The 14547-nt window shown below is 38.8% G+C and overlaps 2 protein-coding genes across 17 annotated transcripts in view; one reads left to right on the top strand and one right to left on the bottom strand.

Annotated features, from left to right (window-relative positions):
* Nucleotides 1–1927: 1927 nt before the first annotated feature.
* On the top strand, nucleotides 1928–14442 carry LOC105483304 (proteasome 26S subunit, non-ATPase 6). 4 transcript variants are annotated; one of them, XM_011744107.3, is made up of 8 exons: nucleotides 1928–2148; nucleotides 2904–3109; nucleotides 5987–6132; nucleotides 6388–6607; nucleotides 6720–6828; nucleotides 11434–11602; nucleotides 14007–14084; nucleotides 14235–14442. In XM_011744107.3, exons 1-8 carry the CDS (start codon nucleotides 2004–2006, stop codon nucleotides 14329–14331), a joined length of 1170 nt encoding a protein of 389 aa, XP_011742409.1. In that variant the 5' UTR covers nucleotides 1928–2003; the 3' UTR covers nucleotides 14332–14442. The 4 variants fall into 4 exon arrangements, with proteins under 4 accessions (XP_011742409.1, XP_024649097.1, XP_011742421.1 ...); XM_024793329.2 differs by lacking the exon at nucleotides 1928–2148 and adding an exon at nucleotides 2214–2292; XM_011744119.3 differs by lacking the exon at nucleotides 1928–2148 and adding an exon at nucleotides 2251–2380.
* The window catches only part of LOC105483316 (ataxin 7), a 150526-nt gene continuing 148550 nt past the window's right edge, over nucleotides 12572–14547 (bottom strand). For all 13 annotated transcript variants that reach the window (XM_071092037.1, XM_071092029.1, XM_071092030.1 and 10 more), the window contains one exon: nucleotides 12572–13205. The gene's annotated coding sequence lies outside the window, so the exon portion shown is untranslated. The remainder of the gene's footprint in view (nucleotides 13206–14547) is intronic.

Below are 14547 nucleotides of genomic sequence, written 5' to 3'. Positions count from 1 at the left end.
ACACAGTTTAAAATGTGCGAGTATAGGCCGGGCGCGGTGGCTCACGCCTGTAATCCCAGCACTTTGGGAAGCTGAGGCGGCCGGATCACAAAGTCAGGAGCTCAAGACCAGCCTGGCCAATATGGTGAAACCCCGTCTCTACTAAACATGCAAAAATTGGCTGGGTGTGGTGGCGGGGGCCTGTAGTCCCAGCTACTTGGGAGGTTGAGGCAGGAGAATTGCTTGAACCCAGGAGGCAGAGGTTGCAGTGAGCCAAGATCACACCACTGCACTCCAGCCTGGGTGACAGAGGGAGACTCCGTCTAAAAATAAATAAATAAAATAAAATGTGCGAGTATAGAATTATCATGTTAATATACTCAGGTGAGTTTTAAAGAAGCTATGCTTCTCTAGAATGTAAGTTCCAAAGACAGGGCTTTGTGCTCTTCACTGCTGAGTCCTTGAGGCCTAAGACAGTGCCTGGTACTTTGTAACCATGCAACCATGTTTGTTGAATGACTAAATGAAAGATGTTTAGAAAGTTTTTCACCAAAAGTTTAGCAGTGGTGGAGAGCTATTTAATAGTAAATTATTTTACTCTTCATATATTCTCTATCATTTGAGTTGTCTTCAAAATGCTTGTTTCATTTTTATAGAAACAAATAATACATTTAAATCATGTGATGATGCCTGCTGCCTTTGAGATGTGGCAGTCTCACCTGTTTCGGCAGCTATGTAAACTGGTTCAGCTCTTTTGGAAAACCATTTAACATTAAATATCCCCAAGTCACAAAATCCTTCTTTCCTTAGTCCATTATTCCTTCTTGGGAATTTATGTTAAGGAAAAAGATGCAAAACATGAAGTGATCTAGACATCCAAAGTCTTCATCTAAGTTTTTATATTACGTAAGTAAAAACTCTGGTCAACCTTAAAGATACCTCTAAGAGAGGGAAGAGTGAAAGTAAATTACAGTAAATCCATTAGATGGAATTTAGGCCAGGCAGGGTGGCTCACACCTGTAATCCCAGCACTTTGGGAAGCTGAGGCGGGCGGATCATTTAAGGTCAGAAGGTCAAGACCAGCCTGGCCAACATGGTGAAACCTCGTCTCTATTAAAAATACAAAAATTAGCCAGGCGTGGTGGTGCTGGCAGGCAGCACCTCGATTGAAGCTAGGAGGCAGAGGTTGCAGTGAGCCAAGATTGTGCCACTGCACTCCAGCCTGGGTGACAGAGCAAGACTCCGTTTCAAAAAAACAAAACAAAACGGAATTTAATGTAACCATGACCAACTCTGAAGATCTACAGCAATATAAACAAAAGGAGGCTGAAAATGCAGGCATGTAATGATTTGATTTAATTTATATGTAAACAAAACGACCATGCTGTTGTACTATGACGCAGAATCCTGGGTGCAGTTTTTTTCTTCTAAAAACTGCAGAAAGAATGTGGATTTTAGAGTTCTAGATAGGGGTTTTCATTTAGGCCTTGCAACACGGCTGTTACATGACCTTGGTTGATCAGTTTCCCTAACCTCTTTGTGCCTCAGTTGTCTTACCTACTAAATAGGCTAATAGTACTACCTCGCAGCATGAAGATGATTTTAATGAGATGCGTAAGAGTAACGACTCGACAAACTATGGTGATTTTTTATTGATGCTGTTATTACATTTTCATTTTTCAAAAAATTTTAAGGTCCCATCAGTTACAAACAGAAAGTAAAATAGCTAAAAAGGGAGTGAGAAAGAGATTCAAGAAATTGGGCTTTTGAGTTGGGCCGCACCCACTCTGCGACTCCGCCGGGGCCTTGAGCGTGGAAAAGCCCGCGGTGACCACACTGGGGCGCAGGCGCCCAGGCCGGGCGAGGCGTTCCCGGAGGTGTCCAGCAGAGGACGCTGCCGGCGGAGACGGAGCCGGAAGTCGGGCCGGAGGCGGCCGGGCGTATTCGCCGACTCCTCCCGCTTCCGCTGCCGTAGCCGGTCGGAACCGAGTTGTCTCCTGTCAGCCGCTGTTCCCATCGCCGCGATGCCGCTGGAGAACCTGGAGGAGGAGGGTCTGCCCAAGAACCCCGACTTGCGCATCGCGCAGCTGCGCTTCCTGCTCAGCCTGCCCGAGCACCGCGGAGACGCTGCCGTGCGCGACGAGCTGATGGCGGCCGTCCGCGATAACAGTGAGGCCCGCACGAGCGCCGAGTCAGCGGCCTAGGCCTGGGCCGTCCCCGCGTTCCGGAGCCTGCGGGGACTTTTTTTGATGGAGCTCCAGACCCCGGGGCGTCCCTCTGACGGGGTCTCCGAGACCAGGCCTGGCTTCTCCGGTCCTTAGGGTTTTGCTTTGGTTTGGGGATACCCTGGGGGACCTCGCCTTATCTCGGAGCGGTTGGCATCTCTGTGCGGCCTTCCCCTGTAAGGGCAGCTTGGAGGAGAGTCGTGAGGCATTAATATTTATCCCTGTGCTAGGCACAGAGTAAAGGCCCCGTGACTTACTGTCATTCGGGACTGCTCCCGGGCGCGGGGTATTCCAGCAGGAGAGTTCAGCTTGCCTGTGGAAGGAAATTTGGGTTCGGTTCTTTTTGGCCCTTCTATAGTGAATGTGAGTGTTTGAACATATGTGTGTATGTGTGTATAAAAAGTCTTTCCCTGTTTGAAGACTTTTGGAACAGAATCCGGCAAGAGCAAACCGAGGATTGCCCTCCCTCCAGCCCTAGTAGAGGTTGGCAGTGCCAGGATTGGCCCTCACGCAAACCTCCCACCAGCATACGTTTCATGTTTTGCCAAGTCGATTATTAAGCGCCATCCCATGCCTTCCTGTTAGTGGGGAAGAGACTGGTGGATGACTTATTGGGGGTCGGGGGGTGAAAGACTTGGGCCGACTTTGACTTGAGGGCACAAGTGTCCCCACTCACACGTCCCTCTTTTTGCATGTCAGACATGGCTCCTTACTATGAAGCCTTGTGCAGATCCCTCGACTGGCAGATAGACGTGGACCTACTCAATAAAATGAAGAAGGCAAATGAAGACGAGTTGAAGCGTTTGGATGAGGAGCTGGAAGATGCAGAGAAGAATCTAGGAGAGAGCGAAATTCGCGATGCAATGATGGCAAAGGCCGAGTACCTCTGCCGGATAGGTGACAAAGTGAGTGGAGATGGTTTCCCCTCTCTGTAGTTAGTGTGGGCTAAAATTGGGGACTATTCCAGATAATCGTTTCTCATTAAAAAAATTAACTTCGTTTTAGAAAAAGTATAAAGGTAATCATGCTTGCTTATACTAGTGAATCAATGTAAAGATGAAAAAGTCTCCATGAAATGCCTTGTCATTTCCCTAAACAGCAGCTAGGGCTGTATTCTTCCCCATTTCACCCCATGCCAATAAAAACGTAAGTGTAGATCTAGAGAATTTTATTTACTGCTTTTACAAAATTGGGATCATTTTCAGCAGTTTTCTCACTTGGTTGGGAAGCACTGGTCTGGTGTCTTTAGTACTTTACACGAGTAATACTTTCCTTAGCAGAAACTAAGAAACAGTATAGTAAATGCTGAAGTTCTGTTGATCTTTCTTTACTCTGTACCTTATTGTGCATTTATATAAACTTTTTAATATATTTTTTTTTGAGACGGAGTTTCACTCTTGCTGCCCAGGCTGTAGTGCAATGGAGTGATTTTGGCTCACTGCAACCTCCACCTCCTGGGTTCAATCGATTCTCCTCCCTCAGCCTCCCGAGTAGCTGAGGCCGAGGGAGGCGTGCGCCACCGCACCCAGCTAATTTTTTTGTATTATTAGTAGAGACCCGGTTTCACCATGTTGGCCAGGCTAGTCTCAAACTCCTGAACCCCTGACCTCAGGTGATGCACCTGCCTTGGTCTCCGAAAGTGCTGGGATTATAGGCGTGAGCCACTGCACTTGGCCATAAAATCTTTTTTATGTAAAATTTTATATATAAAAATATAAATGCTCAATAAAAGAACAAATTAAAAAAAATTAACACCTGCAGAAATTTTTGTCTTTTTTTTTTTTTTTGTACATGGGATCATAGTGTACTAGTGTATGGTCCTGTTTGCCCCTTTAATTCAGCATTATATTTAAGAGGTCTTTCCATATTTAAGAGGTCTTTCCATGCCAGCATACATAAATCTGGCTCATCCTGGTTAACTGCTGCCAAATGTTCCACAGTGGAGCTAGCTCTGGCATAGTTTATTTGCCTGTTCAGCTGTTGTTGGACATGTGTGTTATTTTCATCTGTTTTTGCTTTAGCAAACTGCTGCTGTAAAAACATGCTTATGTATGTCTCTGTGTATATACACTAGTGTTTCTCTAGGGTATAGTATATGAAACAATTGTTGGGATAATGAACTTTTTTTTTTTTTTTTTTTTTTTTTAATATGTGTGGCCTGTTGTTCTATATAACAGCCAGCTTACTCCACCATCAGGGCACCAGAGGGGTACCCACCATTACTGGATCTTTGAAATTTGAGTAACTGTGTAATAGTGGTTAAGAAAAAGGGCTTTGAATGTTCTTAATTTTAAATTATTTGCCTGGAAGTATTTAGATGTAGAATGACATGGTGCCAATATAAAAAAAAAAAAAATAGTGTCAGCTCTTGAATCAGATTGCCTGGGTTCTATTTTCAACCTTGGTAATTATGATTTATGAAACCCTCGGTTTCCTCATATGTAAAATAGGGGTACTGATAGTTTCTACTTAATGCGGATTAAAGATAGGAAAAAGCTTAGGCTGGTACCTAGCACATAATAAGTGCCTAAATGTTCTGTAATGTATATCTAAAACGAGGTTTTTTTTCTCTTTTCTGGTTGTAAACTTAAGACTTGGTCATTGTAAAAATTTGGAAAATACATAAAAATTTAGAATTAGCTAGTGGTTTCCATTTACTTTTAAGCTGTGTGTTTGTGGTTTGGTTTTAAAGACTAATATATTACATATGAATGAGAAACTTCAAACTTTTGATTCAGGTTTTGAAGAATTTCAACAAGGACATGCTTGAATCAATATCAGGAAGTTGTAAAATGTTCTAATATTATATTTCCTCTGTGTTTATTAAATATCATTCTTCCAAAAAGAACTTTTCCCCTCCTATTTACTCTTTTTTTATATTTTATTTTATTTAGTATTACTAAATACTTAATGGACTTAGTGGGCTTTTATTATTCACTGTTACCACTGATGAGAGTCTTTATTCTTTATGGTGCTAAGTTTGTTGCAAATTTGTTAGTAGAGGCTCTTTCAAGACACTTTGTCCTTTTGACATATCTCATTAGTCTTATTTTCTGATAAAACAAAATGTCACAGGTTCACCTGTTATTTTCACTCCAATAAACCTAGAATTATCCATTTGTCCCAGGATCCCTGGTTCCTTTTAGTGGGGGATAGTATTTAAAAACCAAGATCTGAGTGCCACGTGTATCCATTGCTGTCTTCCCAGTCCCTTATAAATTTATGAAATATAACTAATAATTACATAAAACAAACCAGGCAGACACATACTGAAAACTACCAAGTGTGAATAAATTATTTTATTCACATTCTTGTCTTTAAAGCAAAGGAAACATCCCACAATGCTTTGAGAGAAAATTACATATTTACAAATTTAGTCATATTCTAATAGCGACTAAGATACAATTTCCAAAACCCTTCAGATATGATTATTTTGAAATAGTATATTGTGATTATTGAAGAGAGAAAACATTGAATATACAGAACAAAGAAAAATACTTAACAATTGTGAATATATTATATTTTTCTTAAATTGTTCTCCAGAATCTAAGTATATGCTTGGGCATTATGTATTTTTTATGCTTTATACAGGTAGAGAAAGTAGAATAATAAACCCTTGTGTACTTACCACCCAGCTTCAACAATTACCAGTTAATGGCCATCTTGCTGTACCTCTACTCCTACCTGTTCCCCCAACTTTTGAAGAAAATCCCAGACAGCTGATAGCTTTTTTTTGGAAACTTGTAGCCTTTTCTCACCTATTGCCTTGGCTTTCTTGACAGGAGGGAGCTCTGACAGCCTTTCGCAAGACATATGACAAAACTGTGGCCCTGGGTCACCGATTGGATATTGTATTCTATCTCCTTAGGATTGGCTTATTTTATATGGATAATGATCTCATCACACGAAACACAGAAAAGGCGAAAAGGTACTTTCTAACAGTGGGATTATATTCTCTCTAAATTATGATGCTACAAATGAGAAGTTGATATAAGAAACTGCCTGTTTTGTTTATAGCCAGTAAGTTTGGTCAAATAATTGATGTACTTATTTAGTAAAATATTTTAAATATTTCCTTTTGGTTCAAGTTAAAAGTTGTTTCCTCATTTCAAATAACAGAAAATTTTTTAAAACATGGCTTTGTCTGTTTCCAGACTATGATCTTACTGTTTTTATTTCATAGCTTAATAGAAGAAGGAGGAGACTGGGACAGGAGAAACCGCCTCAAAGTGTATCAGGGTCTTTATTGTGTGGCTATTCGTGATTTCAAACAGGCAGCTGAACTCTTCCTTGACACTGTTTCAACATTTACATCCTATGAACTCATGGATTATAAAACATTTGTGACTTACACTGTCTATGTCAGTATGATTGCCTTAGAAAGACCAGATCTCAGGGAAAAGGTAATGACCAAACTTTTATACTCAAATTTAAAGACTTTTTTTTGTTTCAATACACAAAATCATTAAAATGTACATTTTAAAATTTTGTATATATGTTTTTTAAAATACCTAGGTCATTAAAGGAGCAGAGATTCTTGAAGTGTTGCACAGTCTTCCAGCAGTTCGGCAGTATCTGTTTTCACTCTATGAATGCCGTTACTCTGTTTTCTTCCAATCATTAGGTAAGGATAGAATTGATATTTTTGATTATCTTACTCCTGATCCTATGTGCAAATAACCTCAGAAGATTTTTTACCTATCTGAGAAATGTAGTGTGTAGATAGCTGCATGTCTTTGATCAGTATTCCTAATGTGCCCAGTTTTGTTTAGAAAAGGGGTCATCAGATTGTGGCCTTCTGTATGGCCCAGGAGGTAAGAATGAATTTTGCATTTTTAAAGTGTTATTTAAAAAAGGAGGATGTGACAGAGAGCTATGTAGCTTGCAAAGCCTAAAAATATTTACTCTCTGGCCCTTTGCTGAGAATATTTGCCAGACCCCTGGTTTAGCGTCGTAATGGGGTATAAGGCAAAAGTTAGCAAATGGCTATAAATATTGAACTTCATGGAGAAAGAAGTGAGGGAATTCTGAATGTGATTTGGGTTAGAGATTAATTGAACCTTGAATTCAGCAATAGGTTATTCTGTATGCAATAGCTAAACAGCTAAATCTTTGTGCTGATTTGCAAATCATTTTCAAGGGCTATGGGTTAAGAAAATAATCTGTTGAACATAATTGTATTCCTTCAAAGCTACTTTATAGTGATCCTGCCTACACACATTTGCTTGTTTTTCCCTCTTGTTCCCATTCTTTCCTGGCTATTTGGTTTCCTAATAATGACCACAAACTATTAAGATGATAGAAGAATTAGCTTGCATCAAGTTGACCCAGGGGTCTTTCCAAAAACTTAAAATTTGACATTGATATAGTCTCTTGTTCATGCTGCAAATTTCAGAAGGTGTTTGGTTTAATAGATAGCATTGGTGAAAAGTGGGAATGGAGGATTCTAAATGATTACTGTTAATGTTTTTGCAGTGGCTTTTGGCCCAGTGTTTTTGGATGCTTTCTCCATGCATATAAATTGGGCTGCTTTGTGAGAATTCATAGTACTTACCTCAGGTAATGTAGGAACAGGTTTCTCCAGCATGATGAGTTACTCACTTGGCCTTATCTTCTCATACATACACATAAAGTTATGTTGCTTTTGTACATAAGGTTATATTGTAGAACTGCTCTTTTCCCTTTTTTATGCTTGGGGTCTCCTGGTCATCACTCAACTCAAATATAGAGCCCTTCCCTGCTTCCCTCAGTCAGAACAAATCTCTTACTTCTCTGCATTCCTGGGGCTTATTTTATGCCCCCTCCTTAAAAAAAATTGAAGTATAAATCACATACCATAAAATTACCTTGAAGTGTACAATTCAGTAGTTTTTAGTGTGTTGGCAAGATTTTGAAAATAATAATTCCAGAACATCTTGATCACCCCAAAAGGAAACCCATACCCATTAGCAGTCACTCCCTATTCCTCCTTTCCCCCAGCCCCTGGCAACCACTGATCTACTTTATGTCTGTACGAATTTGCCTATTCTTGACATATCATCTAAGTGCAATCATAAAATATGTGGCTTTTTGTTCCTGGCTTTTCACTTGATAATGCTCTCACATTCATCCATGTTGTAGCATGTATCAGTACTTCATTTTGTTTTATAGCCAAATGATAGTCTGTTGTACGTATATACTACATTTTATTTATCCATTCATTAGTTCATAGATTTTTGGATTGATTGTACTTTTTGGCTACTATCAATAATGCTATAGTGAAGATTTGTGTACAGCTTTTTCTGTGGACATATGGAGTGGAATGGCTGCACTTTAATGGTAACCCTCTGATAAACTTTTTGAGTAACTGCCAGTTTTCCAAAGCAGGTGCCTGCACCATTTGACATTCGCATCAGCAGTGTGTGAGGGTCCCAGTGTTCCCACATCCACTACTTACTATTTTCTTTTTGATTATAGGTATCATTGTGGGTGTGAAATGATATCTCATTGTAATTTTGTGTTTCTCTAATGACTAGTTTCGTTGAGCATCTTTTCATATACTTACTGGCCACATGCCCCACTTGCTAAAACTTAGCACACTGTTTTGTGATAATTTCCTAGTTTGCCTCCTTTGCTAACTAGAATTTCTGGGAGCAGACCTTATGCTTTTTTTTTAATCTTCATAATGACCTGACAGCAGGATAGTACTTGGTACTAATGTGCTCTAAAATAATTCAATTGGAAAAGGAAGTAGTGTCCTTTTCTAGGTAATACCTGACTATATTTAGAAATCAAAAATAAACTGAGAAAGTGAAAGGTTTTGTATCTCACCTCACTCCCAAATCCATACACACATTCACTCACATAAAATTCTTCCCGAGACAATGATTTTAATATTTTGTTATATATTCTTCTAGACCTTTTATTCATTTATTATATGCACTTTAAAAAAGAAAAACATTTAAAAACCAAAGCTATATGTACACATATACTATACACTATATGTATACTTTATGAGATACAGTTGTAAACAGTATCATATAAAGAAGAAAAAGGCTTTCTCTAATGTATGATCACCAGTGTCCTTTCTCTAGAGGCAACTGCTGTTAATCAGGTTTTCAAGTGTGTCCTTCAGGGGTACTGTTACCCAGAGATACAGGCATGTAACACTTTTATGTATTGTGGATGTATTTTATACGCTGTTTTGTAAGTACCTTTTTTTCTCTTCACAAGTAATGTATCTTTTCATGTCACTATATATATAATTGGTCATTTAGTTTTTGAGTGGCTGTCGTGTACTAACATTGAGAATAGCAGCAAATTGAACAGGTAGTGTTCCTAGGAGCTTCACGTTATCCTTTCTTAAGGACTTCCTAGTATTTCAATGTATTGGCTATGCCATAATTTATCCTCTACTGACAGAAAACTAGGTTGTTTCCAGTTTTGCCCTATTATAAGCAACTCTGTTTTGAACACTCCAACAATGCATCCTTCCCACTTGTTATTTCCTTGGGAAAAAAGTCTAAGAAATTGAACTTTCCAAAGGTTAAATATATTGTGTCTTGACCACTGTTGCCCTCCAGAAATATGCCAGTTTATATTTACACAATTTATACTTCTCTCAATCTATAGCATTTGAGAGAGCCTGTCCCACCCTCTCCATACTCTTTGCCAGTCTGAGAGGACAGAAATAATTTTATTGATGTGTTATGCATTTCTCTTATTAGTGAGAATACGTACCATCTCATGGTTCGTGGCCATGGAACTCCATGTTGCTAAATCATGTGTTCCCTTGTTCATCTTTATCTGCCTTGATGTTGACCATCCTTTGCTTCTCACCACAGCTTTCTCTTGGTTCTGCAGTAACATGCTCTTGTTTTCTCTGGACCTACCTCCTCATCCACTGTTACACCTCTCAGTGACTGACTGCCTTAGACTGAGTTATTGCCCTTGTCTCTTATCTTCATTTTGTGCCATCAGATAACGTTTGGATGGCAGTGATTGACAAATTCGTGTCTCCAGCCCCAAACTGGAGCACCAGACTCATGCCTTAATGCCTCCTTAGTGTCCTCACTTGGCTGTTTAATAGGCATATCCACTTGAACACTGCCAGCGTATGCTTAAATCCCACCCTGACCCCCAACACTAAAAACAACTATTCTCCTTCTCCAGGGATTTCCATCTTGTTGAAACCACAAACATAAGTGTACTCTAGAGTCTCTTTTCTTGCTCACCTTCTGTATCCCTGTAGTTGTCTTCCTACTTGCATTACTGAGTCTGCCATCCTTTCTGTTCCTGGGCTTAACCATGCTTTTCCTGCCTTCAGACTTTTTTTTATCATTTACATTGCTCTGTGCTTAGCCAACTCCTCAAAGAGATATTCCCTGTCCACTCCAATCCAGTGGAGGACTTGCTCGTCACTCTATCATGTTACTTTTATTTTCTTCACAGGATTTATCTTGTGTATTTGTTGATCTGTCTCTGCCCTTTGAAAATTTAGTCTTTGTGGCAGCAAGGATCTTGTCTTTTGGTTCACTGCTATATAACTATCTAGAGCAGTGATATACAGGAGTTATTCAGTAAAATAATTTATATTTGTGTGGATTGCTCATTAATCCTCTACATACATTTTACTGTTTAATTGACTTCTAAAGACCTCTTTCTGGATCAAGGCCATTAACTCATCATTGTAAATAAATTTTCTAGTTTATCATTTGTCTTCAAACCTTGTTCATAGTGTTTTGTTATGTAGACTATTTACATGAACAAATAAACAGGAAATAGGAGTCATCAGTCTTTGCTTTCTTGCTTCTGAGTTTTGTTGCTGTTTGAAAATGTCTGGTTTATACCTTTTTCTGGTCTATATAAATCATTTTTCACTGCACCTGCTGTTTCTCTGTTAGAATTGTTTAAAAAATGAATTTTACTTTATTTTACTTAAGGCATAAGAAGTTCTCCATGGTTAAAATGTTAGTACGTGAACTTTGTCATCTGTGAACAGGTTCCTTTAGAAGCTGAGCTCTTTCTGCTGGTGATGTCAAATAGCCACCTGCTACTTAAGGATGATGTTTACATACCTGGCCTTCTTTATCACTGCTGTTGCTGCCATTGTTGATGACATGATGTGGCAGGGCAGTGAGAAGTTTGATACTTGTTCATCTATCTGTTGGACTCAACTAGTGTTGCTTTAGTTTTTAATCTTTTTATCTGAAAAGGAGAGTCTTATAATTTGTCATTTTATTCATTGCAGCGGTTGTGGAACAGGAAATGAAAAAGGACTGGCTTTTTGCCCCTCATTATCGATACTATGTAAGAGAAATGAGAATTCATGCATACAGTCAGCTGCTGGAATCATACAGGTCATTAACCCTTGGCTATATGGCAGAAGCATTTGGTGTTGGTGTGGAATTCATTGATCAGTAAGTCTGAATAATGCCATGTTAATTGAAATTTTAAAGTTGCCTTTTAATACGTGAACTTGGTACAGTTTACTTGTTTACATTGGTTCCCTCAACCTTGACGGGGAGGGGGGAGGTTTTTTCCTCAGTATTATCAAAACATATATATCCTGTCGCCTCTGCCTTCCTCGTATCTGCCCCTTGCATTAACAGATAGGAAAATGAGTTGTAGTGACTCTTAAGTGATTTGTTAAAGGTCATTAGACCAGTTGTTACCAGAGTTGTCTTCTGTTACTTCTTTGTAGACCACACTGCAGCTATAGTAATGACTCTTAGATCTCGTATTTTACAGTTGGTCATATCCCCTCTGATAATTCCTTCCAGTTTTTAGGTTGCTGCTGCAATTCTGGTCAAATTGGTTGTTAAATGTGGGACTTTTAGTACTTGCATCAGTGATTGAACAACTACTTAATGAGCCATTACTGTATGTTTGATATTGTTTTACAGCTCCCTCTTCACAGACTTTCATTGTAGTAGTAGGGAAGAGATGGCAAGGAAGCAAATATAAAAGGTAATTTCACATAGAAATGAACCTATGGAGATGAGAAAATGCTATCCTTACATACGGCATGCTTGAGGAGGTGAGGTTTGCTTTGAGATTTGAATTGAGAAGAGTCAGCCATATGGAGTCCTTCTGCATGCAGAAAAGGGGATAGAAAAGGCTAAGGCTTTGAGTCAGGAATAAGCTTGGATGTTGTAGGAACACAAAATGTCAGCGTGGCTCCAGCATCGTCGGGGGAGCAGTAGGAGATTGTGAAGATAATATATGGAGAGTTAGGTGATTTGTGTAGGGGCCTTGTAGGTCATGGAATGGAGTTTGAGTTTTAATTTAGGTTTGATAGGGAGCCACTGGAAGATTTTGAGCCCAAGTTACATGGTCCTATGCAGTGTCTTATATAGAGTAAGGTAGCAGAGAGACCAGTTGTGCTGTTTAGTAGCTCTTGGAGGAGATGTTACTGTGGCTTGGACGAGGGTGGTGAGAGTAGAGTTGGGGAAGAGACATACACAATATGGGATGTCCAGATGGTATCTAGATCGGTGGCTCCCACATGTAGGTGTTTTTAAATGTTGATGATGGTGTTTTCAGTGGTCCGCAGTGGAAACTTTAAATGAAGATGCATTTCTTTTAAATAAGACCATTTTCTTTTTACTATTTTTTAAATTTCAAACATCCATAACATTCTAAAGAATTGTACAGTACCTGTTAACATATTGTCACAATCTATACATTTTATGTTTTTTAACCACTTCAAGGTAAGTTTCAGACACCAACACGTTTTTTAAATGATCCTTACCAAAATAGAAGGCAGGTATCCCAAGATTTTGTTCCATTTCTGAATTCTAGTCTGTGAAACTGAAGTCAGATGACCACTCTCCAAGAGGGTTGTTCATTAGGGTGCAGGCTGGGCCTTATGAGTGTGTTTTTCATGAGTCAGTGGAAGGAGTGGCTTGTTGTGAGCAGTGCATGAGAAAAAGGGCTTGGCTTTCCTTCTTTTTCCAACTCTGTGGCCTTGGTCAGGTTATGTCTCTTCAGTATCTTAACTGTGATGTTTCAGTATCTTAACTGTGATGTGAAGATGATAAAGCCTTAATTAGTTAGGGGCACACACAGCAGTATTCCTTAAGTCATCTTGATGACAAGTGAATGCAAGGCAGCTGGTACCTTTCAGGTAGTAGCTGAATTCAGGTAGTATTTGAATTGTTCAGTTTTTTTTCCTTCACGTTCTAAGACAAGCTTAAGAGGCAAGGGTTGCACCACTGAGCTCTAGTTGTTGTTACCTAAAAAGCCCTTGTTTTAAATTTCTGTGATACCTAAGAATTTCAAATCTGGGTTGTCATGGATTCTTCTTTTTTTCTCCCTTAAAAAATTACATTTTAGATGAAATCCCCTTTTTAAAAATGGGCAAAGCAATAATTCTGCATCATTTCTCACCTCCCACTTGTTTAGACTAAGATATGTTGGAGAGGGAAGGGGTCGTTGTTTTAGTAAATACTACTGCTGTTGATGTGTTTACCCATGGGCTGTGTTCCATAATTTTGTTTTAGGTCTTTTGTTTGAAACAGTTTATTACTTTATTACTTTGATCAGTTTTATTCCCTAATTTTTCCTAACCTCCAGTTTTTCTCAGAGTACATATGAATGGTTTCATTGTTTGATCTACTTTCTATCTGAATAGGAACTTCTAGGATCATGTTTATTCTAGATGACTTAAAGCCTGCAATACATCAGGGACAACCTCAACTACTGCATATGCAATAACAAGCTTGAAGGGACGCTAAATGTTACAATTTTAAGACAGTATTGTAATGCAGTTTGCATTTTTCTAAGAATTTTCTATAAAGCTAATGCTGTTATTTTCTCTAGGGAACTGTCCAGGTTTATTGCTGCTGGGAGACTACACTGCAAAATAGATAAAGTGAATGAAATAGTAGAAACCAACAGGTACTCTCATTTTGTGTATCATTTGTTACATTGCTTAAAATTAAGGGCATTCCTAAATTTTAAGTGCCTTAAATGTTAAAAGTAGGTCAACTATTGTCATGGAGTAATGTGACTGGTAAATAATTCATTTTTTCTTGAATTTATTTATAGACCTGATAGCAAGAACTGGCAGTACCAAGAAACTATCAAGAAAGGAGATCTGCTACTAAACAGAGTTCAGAAACTTTCCAGAGTAATCAATATGTAAAGCCATGTAACAAAGGATTTCCTTTAGAGATAATTATTTGGAATTTTTATAGCTTACTTCACTATGTGCCCAGGTCACCTGTATAAAATAAATATGCATTGTTGTTTCTTTCCACTTATTTTTTCTTAAACACATATGCCTTGTAGAATGGGGTCCACTTATGTTAAAATACTGTCACTTGAATTATTCATTATTTAAAGTCTGGTTTATAGTGTT

This window comes from Macaca nemestrina, chromosome 2 (genome assembly GCF_043159975.1).
Source record: "Macaca nemestrina isolate mMacNem1 chromosome 2, mMacNem.hap1, whole genome shotgun sequence".
Classification (NCBI taxonomy): Eukaryota; Metazoa; Chordata; class Mammalia; order Primates; family Cercopithecidae; genus Macaca; species Macaca nemestrina.
Note: the sequence above shows the minus strand (reverse complement) of the source record. Positions and strands in the feature narration are given on the sequence as shown.

Bases quoted from the DNA above. Each gene is read 5' to 3' on its own strand.
- LOC105483304 (XM_011744107.3), top strand. From the start codon at position 2,004: ATGCCGCTGGAGAACCTGGAGGAGGAGGGTCTGCCCAAGAACCCCGAC. The intron at 2,149-2,903 runs GTGAGGCCCGCA...TTTGCATGTCAG, and splicing joins GGCGGCCGTCCGCGATAACA to ACATGGCTCCTTACTATGAA. The intron at 6,133-6,387 runs GTACTTTCTAAC...TTTATTTCATAG, and splicing joins AACACAGAAAAGGCGAAAAG to CTTAATAGAAGAAGGAGGAG.